Source organism: Podarcis tiliguerta, assembly GCF_965153285.1.
Source record: "Podarcis tiliguerta genome assembly, chromosome: 17".
Classification (NCBI taxonomy): Eukaryota; Metazoa; Chordata; class Lepidosauria; order Squamata; family Lacertidae; genus Podarcis; species Podarcis tiliguerta.
Window position 1 is genome coordinate 12,942,767 of NC_139550.1, and position 21,451 is coordinate 12,964,217.

The window sequence follows — 21,451 nt, forward strand, 5'->3', positions numbered from 1 at the left end:
ACAACCACACAAATGCATCTGCAAACTGCTGTTTCTGCAACAAAGAGAAGCTCATTGCTTCATTAGGCCTCCTGTTCAGGAATCTGGTCACGATTTCTTTTACGGCCACGATTCACCCACCCTCGCCCCAAATATGTTTCTTACATGTACAGGGCCGGCCCTGTCATTGGGCAAAATGTGGCGACCACCTCAGGCAGTGGATTTTAGAGAGAAGTAGCCACAGCCCTATAGCAAATGTAAATAAAGCTACGCAGCCTAGCCTGCCCTGGCCTCCCTAAACTATCGCTCTTCCCTCAGGGGAAGTGGAAAATATTGTCCTATTACCGGTGTTGAAGTTCATCTGTCAGTGCACTCAGCACCTGCATGTGGAATGAGGAGGGGGACACCATATTGTCCTTCGCCTCAGGCAGCAATATGTCTTGGGCTGGTCCTGTGTGTGTGCATGCCAAGATTGGGACCTTAAAAAATAATAATAATAACAACAACGTTGAAGCCCCACGTAGCATGTGGGGCACTACTTTGGAAGGGAAGGTTGCTGAAAAGACCCCATGAAAATGGAAAACACAAATCACTGATGCAGCAATTCAAGACCTGGTTGACTGTCGTCTGTGGCCAAGATTCAGTTTGTAATTTGACGCTTTTTGTTTTATAACCATGGTCACCTCGAGAGCATTTTATGGCGTATTTATGTCACACTGATTTTTAATTCTCGGTGAACTGCAAAAAAATGAGCATTGGATAAGCATTCTTCAGTATCACAGGAATATGGGACAGGGTTTGTTCTGAAGTCCCATGAAATTTCCTGGGATGTCAGTATGCTTAATTTTCACCAGAGTGCTCCAAATATTATTACTTTTTTTAAAAAAAAAACCTTCCTGAAGCTTGTCTTGACATGTCTCTGAACCCTTTAATAATAGGAGTATGTTTAGAGGATTGGCAGCCATTTTGAACAAACGTGACAGGACATTGGTTAAAAATTGGGGGAGTGAGGAGGTGGGGGAGGCTTTTATAAAGGTTTTTACAAATCTGATATATGTTATGGGCAGGCCAAGGTGTTCTTTGCCATTTGCCGATGAAGGCAATATGGCAGGACTTGCTGCTAAACCTGCACAGCGAGTTGATTATGGCTGAGGTGATTCTCCAATTTTCATCCTGACAAAAACACTTTGAGGAATAATAACAGCATCACCTTGTGGCACCTTTAAAACTAATTAATTTATTATGGTATGAGCTTTTGAGGACTAGAATTCTCATCACCAGGACGTACACTGAGTATAATGCTTGGTTGGCAGGTGTGCGTGAGAGAGGTAGGAGCCAATTCCAAGGGGCCAAGGGGTCTTCACCCCCCCATAAAATATTTGAGGGGGCCAGCCCCACTAAAGTTGATGGGCATTGCCATTCAAATGGTCTGTGTGCACCGCGTCATGTGATTGATTATGCAGGGAGGGGCTTACCTGCCCCCCCACAATTTTTTGTTCAAGGTGGCACCCCTGGTTCATGTGAAAAATGTGGAAGGTATAATGAAATGGCACAGAAATGCAGAAAGTACAAAATGTAGAACATCTCCACCCCCATCGTTCTGCCCTGACACTGAGGTCCAGCTCCGAGGACCTTCTGGTGGTTCCCTCACTGTGAGAAGTGAGGTTACAGGGAACCAGTCAGAGGGCCTTCTCAGTAGTGGCACCCACCCCTTGGAATGCCCTCCCATCAGATGTCAAGAAAATAAACAACTATCTGACCTTTAGAAGACATCTGAAGGCAACCCTGTTTAGGGAAGTTTTTAATGTCTGATGTTTTATTCTGTTTTTGGTCCTCTGATGGGAGCTGCCCACAGTGGCTGGGGAAACTCAGCCAGATGGGTGGGGTATAAATAATAAAATTATTGTTGTTGTTAGTTGTTGGATGCAGCTGCAGAGAGAGGAGAAAGTGGTAAGGACCTGATGGTGGCAGTGGAAGCCTGAAGATGACTCAATGAGGCATCACATCAGATTTTGGGAATGAAGACGACAACGAAGGGGCATGGGATAGAGAGTTTCTTTTGGAAGGGAATGATTCTCAGCTAAGTTTAAAGCCTGATTCCTGAACGTGACCAATTTTAGTAGCCTTTGTTTTAGGTTTTTATATACCTATACCTAATTACAACTACAGCAATGATACCAACCTAGCATCATCATTGTCTTTCTCCCACTTTTTTTAAAACAAATAGATCTGTTCCTTTTTATTGAACTTCATTTAGTCATTATATTTATTTCCTGCACTTCCTTCGATAGGAGCCCAAGGAGGCAAACACTTATGTGGTTTTCTTTTCTTTTTTAAAAAATATATATAATATAATAAATATATACTTGAAATGTTTACAAATATCTTAAAGCAACAAAACTCAATGGAAACATTGAAAACTGATTCAGGAGGAACCAAATCACATAGGCCTGCAGAAACAAATGTTTCTGGCGAGCATGCAGTGACAGTGCCTTCCTAATATCTATAGGCAGGGAGTTCCAACGGTGCTTGCCATATTTTGGCCATTATCCCTTGTAAATAGGCTCATTTGATTGTGGTAGCAGTTACTTGGTGTTTGGAACCGGCGTGTTAGCAACAAATACAAGTGCTAGTTGTGTGGAGCTGGAGAAATGGGAGTGGGACGGTGGTTTGGCGCCCTTGAATGACTCCCTTCTTCAACAGCTATCTTTTGTGGGTTTAAAGCAAACAAACAAACTCTTCCGTCAGTTAGACCTATTATCTAATTAATCCACCCAAGCTCTAGTGTTTCCCTACATAGCAGAGTCTTGTACTGATGCTTTTCTTTGTTCTTTACTCATTGAAGTAGAATTAGATACAGTGAGTGATTCACACCAGCTTAATTGAGTCTTTTCGGTTCACGTCAATAGCAGCAGGAATCTCTCTTCACAAGAGTAATGGATCCACTAGAAAAGAAGCTGATCTTATTAAAAGACTGAGCGTTTTTTGCCTAGCGGGGGAGTGCCAAAGGCATTTATGCTGAGTTACAAATAATTAAATTGTTTTAATGTACACGGGGTTCCTCTCCAGACTTTGTAGCAGACACAGAGGAAAGGTTAATGAAGAACAATGCTATTCATTGCCTTGGGTTTCTTTCTTTCCCCTTGAATTTAAAAAGTTGGCGCTTTCCAAACAGGCATGTGTCATCCTGCAGGGAACAGCTCATCTGTCCTTGCAAAAACGTGCTCTATGTTTTGGGCTTCCCAGTGACTGGTTGGTATATAAGGTTAGCATTTTATAACCTTGATGTTATTTAAGGCATGGGGCAGATGAATCAGGATTGCAAACTCAGACTAAGAAGAGGCGCCAACAGATATTTATTTAGTTTATTACTGCAATTCCTTGCCGGTTAATCCATTAAAAACATATCCATCAAATACCCTTTTAAATGTGTTTGTGGGAGGGGGAATTATTGGTTTGTGGGGTTTCTTGTTCTTGTTTTTACTACGCATTTTTTGTTTTTTATCTCGCATTGTTATGTTGTGAACTGCCCTGAGACCTACGGATGAAGGGCGGTGTACAAATTTAAAAAATGAAAATAAATGAAAATACTGGACTCCCATTCTCACCAGCCCTGCTGGAATGGCCAATGATCAGAAAGGTGTGAGTCACGGCAACATCTAGAGGGTCACAATGTCCTCATTTGTGCCATCAATGAATGGACTTTCACAATCCAAGCCTGTCAGTGAGAGCCCCTTCCTGCAAGCTCTCACTGTTCAGCTACGTACCATCGAGAAGGTGCTTTCTCTAGTCAGGGTGATGAACAAAGAAGAGCAGGTGGTATCTGAAAATTTTGCAGCCTATACAGGTTGATTTTATATCATCATCATTATTATATATTTATCTATTCCTGCTGTCTTTATCCCTGACAGGGACTCAAGGCTCCCAGTACATTTCCGAGCACAATTCAAAGTGTTGGTGCTGACCTTTAAAGCCCTAAATGGCCTCAGCCCAGTATATCTGAAGGAGCATCTCCACCTCTACTGTTCAGCCCACAGAAATCCAGTTCTGAGGGTCCTCTGTTCCAGTTCTGAGGGTCCTCAAACCATCAACCTTCTGGTTAATCGTGTCCTCCAAATCATGGAGAGCCACTTGTTGTGGTAAGATCACCAAACTGCCTTCTTGTTGCTGGGGCGGGCCCGTTTGGATGACCTCCTTGCCCCATTGGTCGCTCCTTCGTTACTGGGGCAAATTTCTGTCGGTTGGGGTTTGATTGGCAACTGAGGAGGCTATTTAAGGGGCTGCACGTGGTGAAGTACTTTCTCTTTTGCATTGTGCAGTGGATCTCCTGCCCGCCCTCCCTATAATTTTAGGTTGTGTTTTTGACCTTGCTATGCCTGTCTAGGGGTCGTCTGTTTTTGGAGCAGGGGCCCGGTAGGAATTTTGCCACTTGGCTGATTGGCTGGTGCCCTTTGGTTTTTGCCTACCGTGTAGCAAATCGTCACGACTTTGTAAGGTTGGCGGTTAGGCATTGGTTCATTCTTTGGTGGAGGGGATTATGGATTGGCTGTGCCTGCTCCTCAATTTTGTTGATGCTGCTAGGGATTTCCGTTAAAGGAATCCAGGGGTTCGATTTGCTCTGTCTGATTGTTAAGTTGTGGGTGAACATATCAGACGACACAGCGATTCTTCAAACAACTCTTGTTTATTCACAGGCCATAACAGAACTGGACTGAAGGGTTCAGTCAGGCTGCTTATATAGAGCTCCAGTACAACGTAACTGTAACAATTTTCTAAAACTATCCAATCACTGAACGTCACTTTCGATCCCTTATTTGCATAACTATCTACAGTATCCCCCTGCTGGCCCAGGGTGAGAACTTCAGTACATAACACTGATTCCCTCTCAGGGGTAGGGCCATGGGGTGAACTAAGAGGCGGAAATCAGCCTCTGTGCTCCCCCAGTATGTTTTCCCTTACTGACCTCTGGAGGTTCCAGCTGTCAGTCCTGTTCCTGCCGGTCCAGGTTGTCCAAACCAATGCCTAAGCAACCACTCACATGCTGTAAACAATAAAGTTGTGGCCAAATTAGTGCCAGAAATCCTAAACAAATATTCTGTTTCCTGTGTGATTTATTTGGGGGGGGGTTGCGGGTTTTCACACGCTAAGAACCAGATGCATCGACCCATTGTGCCACCGGAGTACTATATGGGTGGCACATGGCTCATCTCCCTGCTATATGTCGCTCTGGCTTATTGGTCAATCCAACCGCTTGCGACACCTGTCTACATAGACCCTTTGAGGAATCTAGTACAGCATTTACATGAGAGCCATACTTGCAATGCTCACAGGCTGCAGCTGTGGGATGCATGAGGGGGAAGAGAGAGGAGACAGGCCATGCCCCTTTTTCTTACTTAGTGGGGGCCAGGCACTGCTTTGCCTTCCCCTTCTTGTGGTTGTAATATAATGGAACTGCAAGTGACGAGCCAACACCACAGGCAGGATGTTCATCTCGCCCAACACAATGTGTGTTGCTTTTAAATCAAGTCTGCTCATACTTCCAGTTGGAGTCATGGAAGAACCAGCCCTTAGTTAAGGATCTTGCTTAACTAAAGGAGCCCCTTATTGCATCTGGGCTCTAAATCAGCTTTATAAATTTGCGTGCAGAAAAACCCCTTTTCCCAAAGCATGCTCTGAAACGGTGCATTTGCTGCAGCTGTTTTGTTCTCCCAGTTCTATTGATGATCTTTTTAGCTCCAGGAGCCCTAGCCCATAATGGAACAGGTGGCTAGCACAGTATGTTATTTTTAGCTACACCTGCCTTTTCAAATTACAACTGCTTGTGTGGATATTCTTCTCCCGTGCCTGAAGACCTCCTAAAAAACAAGATCTCCCTACGAAGGGTTGTCTTACACGCATTAAGGAGTGTTAGCTGGCATTCGCCCAAAACAATGTGCAGCAGCTTTTTTCCCTAAACCCCACCCCCCAACAAAACAAAGTTTAAAGGCACAATGAAATAATTAAAATATTGAACTTCTTGGATTTGCGTTTCATTTTTAACAAAGTCACACTCTTTAAGTGGGAAGTAGCTTTTGGCATGAGGGGGAGGAACAAAAACATAGCGAAGCGTTGTTTTAAGATTGGGGGAAATGCAATAAAAATACTTTTCGTCAAATACAAAGCTACGGCAGAATACAACAGCCAGAAAATTATGCACATATCGTTTGCATTAACAAACATCTGTCTTCAGATTTATTTATTTATTTTAAAAAAAGACTAAGAAAACAATCCACTTCAATGTATGAGCAAGAATCCTCTTGCACTTCACAGCAGCCACAGAGATAAGTATCTTGTTCCCTAACAGTGCATTTGAACTAGTTTCTCTACCCAACTGGATTTGAAGAGACCTCCATCTTACTTTGCTTCATGAAATTATTTAAATGTCTTGCTGCATTCTATGCTGGCATGTTTATCTTTCAGTAAATGAAGTGGGTCTGCAGATTTGATAGCTCCCAGCTTGAAGTTTTCAGAGAGACAGCAAGGTACCTACCATAAGCTCCGTTTCCTGTCACGAACTTGACCAAGGGAGAAAGTGGGTTCAGACTTCAAAACCCTGCTCATTTAAATGTGTTTGGGTAACTCATTCTCTGTGTCCAACCTATTCCACAGAACCTTTGCGAGGATAAAAGGCCATGGATAGAGCTGCCGTACATCCAGGTTTTTTTCTGGACACATCTGGTAATTGCTCAAAAAAATGGCATCCGGGCAGATTTTTGCTAAATCAGCAAAATGCCTGCGAAAACCCAGATGTATGGCAAGTTGAGCTATTTTTAAAAATATTTTTTAAAATAAAAAAATGCCCCAAATCTTTTTGGGAGCGCAACAACCCTCAACAACAACAACAACTGTGGGGGGAGCTCAACAACTCTGTCCAAATTTTCACTCTTGGGAAGATAGAAACCCTAGAAGTTCAGAAACGGGTGAGGAACTGAAGGTATAAAAAGTTTTGAACTGGAGACGGCAAGGTCCAAATTATCAGGAAGAGAAAGCAGCTCTGAGAGTCCTCCTTAGTTTGGGCTAAGGTAGATAGTTGAGTGGTTTCCCATAAAGCAACCAATAACTGCAAGAGCCAACAGGGTACAGGAGTGTGTTTATTGGATCGGAAGAAGAAAAGGTGCAAAGACTTACAAATCATGCCCACTGGGACCCTTCGACTGCAGTATGAACCCCAAATCCTTCAGACTGATAGACAAAAGTAAAGGACCCCTGGACAGTTAACTCCAGTCAAAGGCGACTATGTGGTTGCGGCGCTCATCTCCCTTTCAGGCCTAGGGAGCTGCGTTTGTCCGCAGACAGCTTTCCGGATCATGTGGCCAGCATGACTAAATTGCTTCTGGCACAACGGAGGACCGTGACGAGTCCCAGAGCAGCACATGGAAACGCCGTTTACCTTCCCGTCGGAGCGGTACCTATTTATCTACTTGTACTTTGACGTGCTTTCGAACTGCTAGGTTGGCAGGAGCTGGGACCAGGCAACGGGAGCTCACCTAGTCATGGGGATTCGAACCACTGACCTTCTGATCGGCAAGCCCAAGAGGCTCAGTGGTTTAGACCACAGCACCACCTGCGTCCCTATTGATAGACAATAGCGGTGTAACAGAGGTTGAGGAATGCCTTTCCCCTTCTGTTACCATGCTTCAGATAGGCTGCCACCTCTGGCACCAATTCCAAACACATTTATAAGGATGGAAGCCCCATTTCTAAGGAAACATGCATAGGATTGCACCATGGGCACCAGCCAATATGCACCTTAGTCTACAGTCAGCTACATAGGTTGGGATGAAACATATTAAGATACTTACAAACTGACATAAAGGTAAAGGTAAAGGTACCCCTGCCCGTACAGGCCAGTCTTGCCAGACTCTAGGGTTGTGCGCCCATCTCACTCAAGAGGCCGGGGGCCAGCGCTGTCCGGAGACACTTCCGGGTCACGTGGCCAGCGTGACATCGCTGCTCTGGCGAGCCAGAACTGCACACGGAAACGCTGTTTACCTTCCCGCTAGTAAGCGGTCCCTATTTATCTACTTGCACCTGGGGATGCTTTCGAACTGCTAGGTTGGCAGGCGCTGGGACCGAGCAACGGGAGCGCACCCCGCTGCGGGGATTCGAACCGCCGACCTTTTGATCGGCAAGCCCTAGGCGCTGAGGCCTTTACCCACAGGGCCACCCGCGTCCCTACAAACTGACATACTGTTCTGCAAATAATCTCTCTGCTTCAAATCACCTTCTTTAGCCACAAAGCTTATGCCTACCATTCTCTCATACTAACCTATTTCACAAGTTAGTGAGACAAGGATAAAACGAGATAACCCGAGTTTCTGAGCAGGGCAGAGAAGCAAGTACTCAAATGAATCTTGGGGGGGGGGGGGGGAATGAGTTTTCCTGAATAAGCTCACTTGAATGCACTTACTTGTTTACTGTGATGACTAACAATTTCTAAGAAAAAATATATATATCCAAAGTTTTTCTCCAACCTCTGATGTAAAGATGTATTCAAGGCAAAAGACACTGCACAAGGGAACACAACAAGTATTTTCAAATCCAAATTTACTTATGGGGAGGGAGGTGCCGTGAAATTCGGCCAAGTGAATAATATTCAAATAAAATGTAAATGTCAAACAGTGAATACGGCATTCCTGAGGTATGCTTGATATTAAGTTTCTACTTATTCTTGCTTTATCAGCAACTAGGAAATATGATCTGAAATTTGCGGTGAAATGAATCGCCGCTTGTATATACTTGTAAGGTAGAAAGGCAACAGCCTATAGCAGATTTAAAGGTTAGAAAGGGCTTTTTAATGGCAACAGTGTGGGCCTGATCCCACTTAGAATCCTGAAAACAAGTCCTAAATTTGTCAAGATCTTGCTTAGGATGTAGTACAACATAGGGACTAAGAGATCAAGTAATGAAGGCAGGAAAATACCTGCTTCAGATCTTTCCCCTAACACATATTATAGGTGGTAGCCTCAAGTAAGGCATTTTCTTCAGCTCCCAATCATCAGCAAGATGCTTTACAGGGTTATCGTTGAGGAATGGCATACACAAATCAAACACTTTACTCAAAGTGCTAAGCAATATTGCTACCTTGGCCAACTTTGGCCTCTTGATCTCATTTTCTGCCTCTGCTTTAATTATTTGGTTGGATTATCAGTATTAAAGATACCCAGTTACACATCTTTGGCTCTCTAGGGTTAAACTAATGGTCAGGGTTTTTTAAAGGAAACAGTATGGGAAAAAATGGAGCCAGTATTATCCATAATAATTATCCACTGAATTTTGACCTAGAGTAATTTCCTTTAGGAGTAAGCTTCATTGAACTCAACAGGGGTTGTATAAGAATAAACATGCATAGAGCTAGATAGTAAGCACTACTGTTCTTTAAAACACTGATTTAATGCAGCTCTTTAAATGCAACATGATTCAGAAAGAATGGAAAGGCACTCAGATAAAATAGGTTTATTTAAAAGTTATTTTCAGCAAAAAAGAATATGCAAAATACGAACTCTGACAAAATGTTCATTTTTCACTTCATAGTTTACAAATATACAAAATAGAAGTCTCCTTAAATTTATATTACATATTTATTATGTAAAGAACCATATAGAAAAAAAATATTTGTTCTGCTTAAGGCATATTTGGGAATAAACCATTGTACAAATTATTGCACATTGAAACCACAGTGCATTACAGACTGTCTGCATAGAAGATTAAAAGAGAGACAAACACAAATAAGCCAGGTTTATCAACCTGACTTAGGTCATCATTAACTGTAGATCGGAAGACAAACGTATTTCCTTGTCAAATATGCAGCAGTTGAGAACTTTGGCATTTTTGGTACCTTAAGAACCAAAAGTCATTCAGCACCATGAAAATAGACTTTTAACCATAACTCTGTACCTGAATTTCTTCTTCCTCATTTGACATAGTTTAGTAATGGCTTTTTTTTTTTTTTAAGGAAGGAGAAATTGCAAGACTACAACATGTTTACAATATTGCATTGAAAATAAATCTTAAGGGAACTTAGGGCGAAGACAGACATAGCATTTAAAGAGAAGTCACAGTGGATTCTTCAGCCATGGTGTGAGCCAACCTCCCCCCTCATTTCCCCCCACTTTGCACGACATTTATCCTCTGTGAAGTTAAATGGTGAGGTTTGGTGTCAGTTTTGACCCTTTCTCCCCACATTCCTTGCTTTAAAAATAAAATAAATGTAAGTGCAAGTTGTACCTTCACACATTCTCTCTTCTCTTTAAAAAAAAAATGAAAGTTTTAGAACTGTTGCAAAATTGCTTGAGGAATTTGAGTGGTGGGCAAAGAAAAAAGAGAGGTCTCTGAAGTCACAAGCGCAATAGCAGAACAGCATTAGCTTTTGTGGCAACCTTGCACAAACATGTTTTTTGGACTTCAACCTTGGCAAAGTAGGGGGGGGGGGGAGTCATTTAGATTGAATGAGATGAAGAAACTGCCAAAGCTGAACAGCCCCCACCGCTCTACAACGTTACACCTGTCTTCACCCATCATCTCCCTACGTAATCTCCCATTCTCCGCACCCTCAACAGTTTCGTTTTAACCCTGATATCCTTGACTTCCAGTCAATCCTTGGCAATCTGTAGTCCAGAAAGATTCAAGTCAGATTTTTCAATAAAAAAATAATAAAATGGAATGATGATACAAGATCCAGTCATTGTCCCCCTATAAAAGTTCCACAATTGTCTCGTCTTTTCTTTATTGTCCATTCATTTCCACGCTTTCTTTTTGGAAAGACCTTGCTGGGGTTCTTTGTAGTGCTTTAAAGTGGAGTTCTCCCCTCTGGCGGAAGACAGTCTTTTGTGCTGTCAAATACTGAATCTCTCATGGCAGTAAAGGAAAAAGTTCACCACGTCCTGTTTAAAAGTGTCTTTTCATATGCAAGGCAAGGTGGTCAGACCTGGAAAACGCTCTGTCACACCTCTGGCACTGGAATGGGCGGTGCCCCGTGTGTTTTCTGTAGTGACGCGTGAGTTCATCAGAGCGGGCAAATTTCCAGCCACAACCTTCCCAGTCACAGTGATAGGGCTTCTCACCTTCAGAAATAAAGAACCATATCAATTACTTCTGTATCCTTCACATATATAGGTGCATCATACGATTCAATGAATATAAGTTTGTTCCAGAAATCACAGTTACAGACCGTTTTCCCTAGGATCAGACTATTGTCATTATAGCTTCACATTAGCCGCTACAGCTGAACAAATTAGAAAAGGAAAAAATCTCATGCATATTTATTCAGCTGGCGAGACAATAGTTTTCTTCCCCCAAAATGCTGAAAGTGGTATAAGAAGCATTTTCCGTGGTGTGCGTACACCTATCCCTCAATCATTCCTCTTCAACAGTTCTGCAGGTTTTCTAAAAACCTGTAGAACCCGTTTGACCAAGAACGGTGGCATAAAACAAACAGGCTTGCAAATAATGTACCCACATACCTAGCCACCTGTGGCTAATAAGAATTGCCTCTGGGTAACGAAGCTGCAAAACTTTGCAAAACTTTGCTGTTGTTTTTCTTTTGATCACAAATGACTAGGCAAGCAAAAATATCTGTGGACTAGTATTATTAAACTAGTTTGCAAAGCTGGTGTTCACTACAGGTAATAACGCCTCACTTGTACCACCCATTCTCGCACACTAACATCTGTCACCAGCCTACATAAAATGAGGACATATCTAGAAGCATAAACATCTAAGGGACATTTTTTTCAATGATTGCTTGGCAGTATGTTAAATCACAATATTTGTTTCTCGATCTCTTCCTTGACTGCTTCCAAAATTAATGTTGCATGTAAGTATTCAGACTACAAAGGAAACCTGCACCCATTCAGGTAAGCTTAGCAATCAAACTGTTGTTACAACCACACTTTTCAGGGAACTAAAGAAAACGACGGAAAGCTATTTGCAGTCCTTCACTGTCAAACTTAACAAACACCCTCCTTTTTATATATATAATCAAACCAAGAACTTATGTGGAAATTGACATCAATCAGAAGTTTCTCTGAAAGTCAATGTTCTTAAGCAGTTTGGAGATACTGAAACAGTGTTGTTCAATGTATTTGCTGACAGTGCCCTAACTTTATTCTTTATGCCCTAGCTTTAGTATTTTAAATCATGCTTGTAAGTCAGTTTGAGTCAATTTTATGAGTAGTACAACTAATAATTGTTGTTGATGATGCTAATAATAATAAGAATACTTGTACACAAGTGAAAGCGCCACTTAAATCAGTGAATCCGTTTCCAGGTATACATGTTAAAAACTAGGCTGTTAGCACTATTAACACGTTACAAGGCAGTTCTAAACTTGCTTATTCAGAGCTAAGCCTGTCTTCAATGAACTAACAGGTTACCTGCTATACTTTTACTCATAACACCCATTTTTTTCTTAAGAGAGTCTAATTATTATTAATTAGAAAAGATGTTCAGGTTCTGGCAAATTTAACTGAAAAAACATACTGCCATTCAAAGAATATTTACTCACAATTAAGTCCCATTGGGGGACTTAATTAAGTCCCACTGGGGGACTTAATTTCCAAGTGAACACGTTAAGCAGCAAGGTAAATTATTGTGAATAAAAAATTATTTCATAGTAAGATGAACATATAAACTTCAGCAGCAAGAACTAAGTCTGTTGGTTATTTTTATCACTTTATATGGCTGGCTGGAAAATCCAGAACTGGATGTTTTCCGAAGCTAATTAACCAAGTCTGTTGCTAACTGGCAGCCGTTTTATACAACAGAATTGAGGAGAAATTAAATATAACAGTTTGTGGGAGGGCTGCCCTGCTTCCCCTGAAGTCAAAACAGTCTCAAATTAGAAGTTGGTCTCCAAGATCATAGCCAATCAGCTAACATTTGTTGATTTAGAGAAAATCGAAATGAGACTAAGCTCTTTAACCAGAAGCAACAAGTCCAACAAAATAAATGAATTATGGCTATTTGCAATTTCCATTCCCCCCAAAGAATCACCTCAGTGGCATTATCAGCATAAACATGCTTAATTCACTCTGGACTTCTAGCTACCTTGTAATTAGCTAGCCACATGGCCAGAGTCAGGCAAGAAAATCTTGCACGTCTGCAAAACAATTCCTTTGCTGTGGCTGAATCATTCAGAGACATTTTAACGAACTCCTCTGATCTGTAAGCAAAGCCATATATTGAAAGGCTCCCGCTATTTAAATTCTTATCTCGGATGCAGCCACAGATATGCATATTTTAATACACTGGTGGAATGAAACTATTTAAAATGGATACCACAAAGGTACCCCACCCAAAAAGAAAAAAAAGAATACGGTTGAGGGGGGGTGTTGTTGTTCAGGGTGGGTATCCTCATCCTGCTTTTGCCTCTGTTAGACAGGTTGGCAGGTTTTAATATTTCCAAAACCACCAAAACCTATTTAACTAGTGTGAGAAAAGATGTATACATGGGTACATGAGAATGATGATTCTCTCAGACTGATGGAGATGCAGGAGTTTAAGGGCGCAATTAGCACAGCAGCTCACTTACAAGGCACAGTGGGATACTTCTGAGCGAACATGGATGGGACTGCACAGCAAGGCAGTTAAAAAGAGGAATGAACGAGGCATCGCTGCACATAGCATATACGGACTTCTTTTGTGTGTGTCCCAACATCATATCACCAAACAAGTTTCACAAGCTTTTGGAAGACTTGCAAAACCGGTGCACAGAGTTACAGCGGGGCAAATGCATATGGCACCATAGGCAGACATGCCTTTTTCATACAAATGCCAGCTCTCTGAAAAACCTCTTTCCATACAACATACAACAACCCTACTACTTTGGGTGGGGCGTGCAAAAACAAAGCAAAAACCTTTACACAGCTGATGTTGGGCTATAGAGATTTGCTTTTGAGATAAGGGCATGAGATAAGGGATGCCTGGGACCTTGGCAGCACAGTTGAGCAGGGCTTACCTGTATGGGTCCGAAGGTGTGCTTTGAGGTGTGAGCTCTTTGTGTACGTTTTGCCGCAACCCGCATAGTCGCATGTGTGTGTGGCGGTCCTTTTCCTGGGCCATGACCGCCGCCCCCTCTTCGGCTTGGTCTCTTCGGCGAGGCAGCTCCCAGAAGGCATCAGCTCTAGAGGTGAAGAGGGCGGAGTCAGCATCATCCCTTGTACCAAGCGAGGCATATTTACAGGCTCTCCAAAAACATTTAGATAGTGAGACTGACCTTGATACTGGAGCGCGCTTGGTGGCAGCTGCTCTGGCAGAAAAGGAGGGTATCCCGGGCCAGGGTGGTAGCCTGGAGGAAGCGGCAGAGCTGGGTGACTTAAGCCCTGCGGGGAGGGGTGGCAGTCTCTGCTGTTCATCAGCTCCTCTGGAGTCAAGGGAGGGTTAGTCCTGCTAGGCAGTGGGCGCCCCAAGGGAAAATCGTGTTGAGGCGCCCTCTGAGTATTCCCGTGGGATTGGCCAATGGTGCAAGAAGGGGCAGCCTCCTGCTTGATTTTTTGGCACATCCTGGGCACGTGGTTATAAATAGGAGGTTGCACGGGTCCATCTGAACAAGGGGAGGTTGCAGCAGCTGGGTTGTTCTTGCTGCTAACACTGATGTGGTTGTTGTATTCCCCCATGTTCACGGTGGCTTTCACCACAAATTTGCCATGCAGGCTGCCCAGTGGGGATGTCTGCTGCTGCTGCTGTTGTTGCTGCTGCTGTTGCTGCATATAAACTGGGTCCAGATCTGGCCTCATCAGCTCAGCTACAAATCCACCGGAAGGGGAGACGTCGTTGATATCAGCCAGGTTGAACGGGGCAGCCGGGGCCTGCTCCCTGTTGTACAGCATAGCTCCCCCTCCTCCTCCGGTGTGATCGCCCCTTTGCAGTTGGTAGGTGAAGTCGCAAGTGGTAACTGTTGGGCAGTTGCTGCTTGTGATGGCGGGCGAGGGGCCAGGAGCGGTGCTTACTACTGCTGCGGCAGCAGCCGTGGGTTGTTCCTGGGGCATCAGGGAGTTGGAGAGGATGAAGTCAAAGTCCAGAAGCTCGTTCAACTCCTCCGTCTCCCGCCTTGACATAGCCCCACTGCTGCTGTTTGTGGTGCTGCTTTCCAGCTCAGAAGAGAGGTCGTAAGGCCGTCCTGTGAACACAGAGGGAATCCGCTTGAGGTGAGAGAGCTCCTCCCGCCACTTCTGTGGGCAGAAAAAGAAAGAAAAAAACGGTGTTGGTAAAGAAGGAGAAAACAGTGCTGGTGAAAGCACACCGAACTTTCGAGTTTCACAAAGCAGGAAAGGTATAGGAAAACCTAGGCATGAGCAAAACATGGCGACCACCAAAACAGGGGGAGAAGTCTTTCACAGACAACTCTTTGGGACACAACAAGGGACAGTCCTCTGCTGAATGAAGTGAACCTGTCAGTCTGTTCAAAGCAGTAGTCGCATGGCCCAATGCAATCAGCTGCAGAATTGCAGGACTGTGAAACGAAACCCTGGAAATAGTCAGTCAAGCCCCTATTTTATCGTGTGTTGAAAATACTTAAATAACATACACTGCGGGAGAGGGGAATAAATTGGGAGTCTCTTGACTTCTGATATATGTGCTTTTAAGGCAAACTAGGCAATTGTCAAGTCACGACATGTTGCAGAGAACTTTCATTTTCCCTCTCCATTCTGTGCTACATGGTGTGTGGGGTTTTTTGGGGGGGGGGCACTGTAATATTAATTTACGGGTTCAAAGGATTGTCAGGACTTCTACTGTAAAGCCTTAAGTTGCAAGGTTTAGATGGAATAATCTTTTAAGTCTTTAACTTTCCAACTGTATGTTCAAAAACTTGCCTGCAAAAAGTTACAAGACATGGTGATAAAATTAAAGGCACCAGTTAGCAAATTTATGTGTGTTTATGTGACTATACCTAAGTTTATGTATAGTCACATATATGCCCTTATGATCAAGTTACATTTACCTACTTATTAGTAAAGCAATGTTTTAGACACTACTGAGAAACAATGAGTTTACATGACTTAAAAAAGAGAAGGTATCATGTGGCTTTCTGCTGTTGTAAAGGAGCACAAAAATTAATACAAGTCAACAAAAACTGCACGCACAATGTTAATCAGATTGCCTGCATTTGATATTAAACACATGTAGGCGTTTTCTAAAGCAGCATGCATTATACAACAGCAGCTGTAGGTACAAGCCATCAGCTTGAGACAAGCGAACAAAAAGTTAACCTAAGCACATGAGTAGGTGTGCATATTTCCCAAGGCTGCCCATGTATTAAAACATATGTATCCACACCCATGATTCTGGGTTGCGATACACTGCATATTTCAGCTTATTTACTGCTGCACAGATCTGGTAAAGCAGATCTATCTATCCCAGTTTCTCTTTCCCCCTACCATCCCACATTACAGAATGAACTTCAGGGAGCAGCTACGCCCCTGCTGAAGGTAAGAGCATTTTCTTAAATTGTGCCTACACACATTCTGAGGGTCTAGGGAACAACAGAGCAAAAGAGTACTGTAGTCAGATGAAAGTGCTGCTTTTTTTAAAAAAAGGTGGGGATCATATCCCCGCAGCTGCTGTTAGAATATACATTTACATTGCAACACCCCCCATGCGTGTGCTTTCACAATTGTAAAGGGTGGAATAGCTCCCTTTTCGAACAAGACCGGGATTTTGTTTTTTTTTTAAGATGTCTCATTCAAACTCTATTGAGACCTGATCAACTTCCACATTCGATCCTATTATAGGAATCTCCTCCATCTTCTAACATCCCACCCCAGCCCCAAATGCTTTAGCTTAATAAATAAATAAATAGTGGGGCTCAAGCCCATCAAGAAGCACCACCCTAACATGGAATCCCATTCCACCAGTACAGGAGCTTGAGGGATTCTTTGATTCAGTGTTTCTTTGGTGGAAGAAATGCACTCCACACCTGTGCCGAAGGTCATTCTCATGTCCCATTAAAAGCAAAAACGCAGGTTCTGGGGGAGCTGAGCTCCTCTAGCACTAGTTTGATCCCTGAGTACCCCCCCCCCCCCGCCCGTCAGCATTCACACACAACTGCCCTGCCTGGTTGTGTACTCACGTTACTGGCACCTGCTTGCCTCAAGGCTTTCTCCCTGCCGGCCGTGCCCGCTGCGAAGGTGGCAATGGAAGGGAGGAGGGTGCCGCTGAGAGCCATGTCAAACTCGCCGTGGGGCGGCTGCCTGCGGAAACGTCAGAAGGGAGAAGGGTGAAATAAACCGGCGAAGCCCTGGGTTCATCCACAGACAGAACGCAATCAAAGAAAAAAAAATCCAAATTCGGTTCTGGCATGCTCAAAGTTCAGATCCAAGCATCTTCAAAGGGAAGAAGGGGGGTAGAAAAAATGGAAAAAGGGGAAACATCACCCACCTCATTAACGTGCCAAGGGCCGGTGCTTGGTCGGAGGTCAGAAGTATAGAATTATTAGTGTGATATATATATATAGATATATGTATTTATATATACTGCAACGGATGTTGTTAACTTTTGTCCTTTGGGTTGCAAAAAAAAGCAAACCAGAAACTTTAGAAAAATATATATATTAAAAAAATTAAAAAGCCGAAGGACGAGCTTTTGCTGGTGGCTTCTCCTAGGATGAGGAGCAGCCCCGCCACGGGGCTGCTCCAGCAGATTGCAGCGCGAGCAGCGGCTGGAAGAAGGCGCGAGACGGTTCCCGGGGATTCCCTGCTCGCGCCGCTGCCATGAGGGGAGTCCGGGAGTCTCCCGCAGCCACCGCCGCACGTCCCTGGCTGGCTGGCTGCGCTAACTGACGGGCGGGGCCGGCGCGCTGCCTCGGTCTCCCTCTCTCTCTTTCTCCGTCACGCGCTCAGGCTTCTCCGCTCCTCCCGCCGCCGCCGCTCCTTTCGCCCACCGCGGCCTTTGCGAACTGTCAAGCCGCGCGCCCGCCTCAGGCTGACTTATAAACTCTCCCGCCCGCCCCGCCCACCTCCGCGGGAGCCACGCCCACCACCACCCCCGAGAGGCGGGGCTGGGGGCATCGCGTCGCTACGGGCGACGGGAGAAAACAACAAACTTTACTCTCCCGTCCAGCACGTGGGGGCGGCGGGAGGGAGAGAGCGAGAGAGAGAGAGCAAAGGGATGGGCCGTGACGTCAGCAGAGCAGCTGGTTGGCAGCTCGCGCCCGGCGCTGACGCCAGCGAGGAGGAGCCCGCGAGGCAGCCGAGAGCCGCCCGTTGTGTTTCTGCTCGTCGCCCTCGCCTCAGAGAGGCGCTGCCCCCTCCCCCCTCCCCCCTCCCGCCACACACACACACACACACACACACACGCACACACACAGAAAAGCCGCGCGCGCCTGGTTTCAGCCGTTGCGCGCCAGCGGGCAGCGCCCAGGCGTCTCGCGCACCTGAGGGCTTCAAAGGGAGGGGGGGTCGCTATGCGTGAAGGGAGAATAGTATATAACACACACGCACACAAATATAAAGATATATATGGGGAGAGGGAAGGAAGGGCGGCTCATAGATTCAGTTTTTGTGCCTCTCCTGGGTCAGCTCTGGCGCCTTTCTCTTACGCGGGGGTTTGGGGGAAGCCATAGATGGCAGTGATTTAAATGCGTTTCCCTCAGTCATCGAGTTTAGCTATAGAAGTGGTGATTCCCCCCCCCCCCCGCGCTCCAAAATAAATTAACATTTCTCCGATGAAAATAGGGACGTTCTATTCAATTACGAAAATCAAAACATTAACGTTGTTATGTATACTCTGCCCATCTGACTGGGTTGCCTCAGCCAGTCTGCCAACATGTATGAAAACATAATAAAACATTAAACATTTTTAAAAGAAACATCCCTATGGTATCCATATACTTATCTCCTTCCCTGTACATACATATATGCTAATGTCCTTGGCTCAGGAGTTGCATAACTCCATATCCTCCAACATTTCTCTGATGAAAATAGGGACATCCTATTTAATAATAATAATTTTATTATTTATACTGCAGCCATCTGTACAGTGCATATATAAACATAATAAAACACTGAACATTAAAAAACATAATGAAAACAACAACAATAATTCAATAATTGCACCTCACTCATCTGACTGAGTTGCCCCAGCCATTCTGGGTGGCTTCCAACATATATAAAAACAAAAAAAACATTGAAAATTAAAAAACTTCCCTATACAGGGCTGCCTTCAGAAGTCTTCTAAAGGTTGTATAGTTACTTATCTCCTTGGCTTGAGGGTCACATAACTCCATACCCGCCAACATTTCTCTGACGAAAATAGGGACATCCTAAGGAAAAGCGGGACATTCTAGGATAAAATCAGAAACTGGGACGGCTTCTGTAAATCCTGGACTGTCACTGGAAAATAGGGACATTTGGAATGTCTGGAGTCGTCATCTGATATTCAGATAGCACCTTTAGAGAAGGATTTTGTTCATTTATTTTAGAACACCTGCCCCCCCCCATCTCTCCGTCCCCAGGTTACCATTTCCAGGACAAAAATAAAACACACACTTTTAATTGTTAGTCCCACAATCAGTTGCAGGTCTAGCTTGGCCCTGAGTAATGCTCTCAGCCACAGCTGCCCGCCGCTCATTTTGAATTAGAGGGAAATGCTTCCAGCCCAAAGGACAGGGCTTGCAGGCAGGCTTAAGCTTTGGCACCTGCCCTTCGTCTCCACCATTGCCAGGCTACTCACTAGGATGCCTTGTCATTCATCCATCCCCTTTGCATCCTGGTGTAGAGGAACAAGAACCAAACAAATGTCACATTAGCCCAGCAGCCATTACACTGAGGGGGAGAGAGTCACGTATTGCTTGCTCTGCTTTCTGGAATTGCAACCCCTCCCAACACTTCTTCCCCCCACCCAAAATTCCTAACTATCCCATTTTGCCCTGACAACAATGGCGAGGGGAGTTTCAGTAGAAACATCTGCCCAGGGCAGTTCATAGCCAAGCAGGGATTTGAAGTCAGGCTTTCTGTGTTCAGGCCCAACCAATCCGTTCAATTCTGCCCTAGTTAATGCAGAATTTTTCATTTTTCATTTGTACTGCTTGGACCTGCCTATGCTTAAAGTATAACAGGTCTCGCCTCACTGCTCTTCTGTATGCATTTCCAACTTGTGTTTGAGCAATACCCACATGATTTGGTCAAACAGTAATTACCACAAGTAATAGGGTTCAGATTACGTTAATATGCTAGATTGTGTGGGACCCCAAAATTTGCCTTGAATAAAGTGCTACTAGGTTTAGGAGCCATATTGGGTGGCATGCACACCATACATTTAAAATGACATCACTTTCCCAAAGAATCCCCACAGAACTGCAATTCCCAACACACTTAATGAACTTCTGGTCCCTGGCTCAGAAAAAGTAAGAGGAGCTTGAAAGTGAAGAGGAAGTAAAGCAAACACTGTTAGGAGGGATGAAAGAAGAAGATTTTCCCCCTATGTGAAGTTACAAAAGCTTCAGATCATTCATCTGTGTCACAAGCTAGGATGTGTCACTTAATTGCAACTAATTGCCCTGCCCCTGCTTTAGTTGTTGAAAGGGATAAGGAACATTTTGTTTTGTCTCCAGCAGACAACCACTTAGTTGTTCCATGAGGAGAGGGGGTTGTAGTTTTTTTTAAAATTATTATGTTTTGTGTTTTTATGTTGTAAACCACCCTGTGATCTCTGGATGAAGGGCAGCATATAAATTCAATAAATAAACATAATAATAATAATATTCTTCTTTGCTTCCTAAACTGATGTGTTCTTCCAGTAATATGTAGTGCTGGAATGTGGTGCTTTTTCTGTCCTTAAGAGCTTGGATTGACATGATTTTTATATTCTATAATTACTGAGTAGGATCTGAACTGTAAGAGTGACACTGTCCAGAATATTTAACTACTTTATAACTAGCTTCACTTTACGTCACAGGAATTATTATAATATTTGTTTATGTAGCCTTCTTGCATGATCTAAGAATTTTTATGTAGAAGGAACTAAGTTGCAATTCTATATATACATACAACTGCCTTTCTTCCAAATAGACTGGTATAGCAGCCAGTGCTCTGTAAATTCCATTGAAGTCTATACCATTAGACCTTATTAATACTTGTAAGACATCTTTGGATATTGTAAATTTTATAGAATATTGGAATGAATGTTACAGGTTCCTCAAAATTAAGTACAATAACCTGCATCATGATGAACGACGTAATGGTTCCCCCACACAACCATATTAATATTTTTGCTGCTCCAAATTGCAACTGCTCTTTTTGTTATTATAATGTTGGAGTGCCTGGAAATGTCATAATTTTGAATTACTAACTACACTGAGGAACTGGGTTGTGGGTACACTCTAAATACTTGACATTATAAAAGTAATACAAGGTGGCTGAGAGATTCTAAACCATTGCTTCCCTTTTATACTCTGTTTATGGAAATGAAGTTTCCTATTTCTGTAGAATTTTGCTGC

The 21,451-nt window shown here is 43.7% G+C and overlaps 1 protein-coding gene and 2 long non-coding RNA genes across 8 annotated transcripts in view; 1 reads left to right on the forward strand and 2 right to left on the reverse strand.

Moving 5' to 3' along the window:
* The window catches only part of LOC310668040, a 1,372,673-nt gene that overhangs the window by 1,311,630 nt on the left and 39,592 nt on the right, over positions 1-21,451 (reverse strand). The window lies entirely within an intron of this gene.
* On the reverse strand, positions 9,460-17,916 carry KLF4 (KLF transcription factor 4). 6 transcript variants are annotated; one of them, XM_083420196.1, is made up of 5 exons: positions 17,395-17,916; positions 17,087-17,207; positions 14,234-15,185; positions 13,976-14,140; positions 9,460-11,081 (listed from the first exon to the last, which is right to left on the reverse strand). In XM_083420196.1, exons 1-5 carry the CDS (start codon positions 17,397-17,399, stop codon positions 10,906-10,908), a joined length of 1,419 nt encoding a protein of 472 aa, XP_083276322.1. In that variant the 5' UTR covers positions 17,400-17,916; the 3' UTR covers positions 9,460-10,905. The 6 variants fall into 6 exon arrangements, with proteins under 6 accessions (XP_083276322.1, XP_083276321.1, XP_083276324.1 ...); XM_083420195.1 differs by having other exon boundaries at positions 14,234-15,188; XM_083420198.1 differs by having other exon boundaries at positions 14,234-15,136; positions 17,395-17,911.
* Positions 15,196-21,451, forward strand: part of LOC310668077 — a 65,121-nt gene continuing 58,865 nt past the window's right edge. Inside the window, exon 1 of the long non-coding RNA XR_014506607.1 lies at positions 15,196-16,445. This is a non-coding gene — a long non-coding RNA (uncharacterized lncRNA). The remainder of the gene's footprint in view (positions 16,446-21,451) is intronic.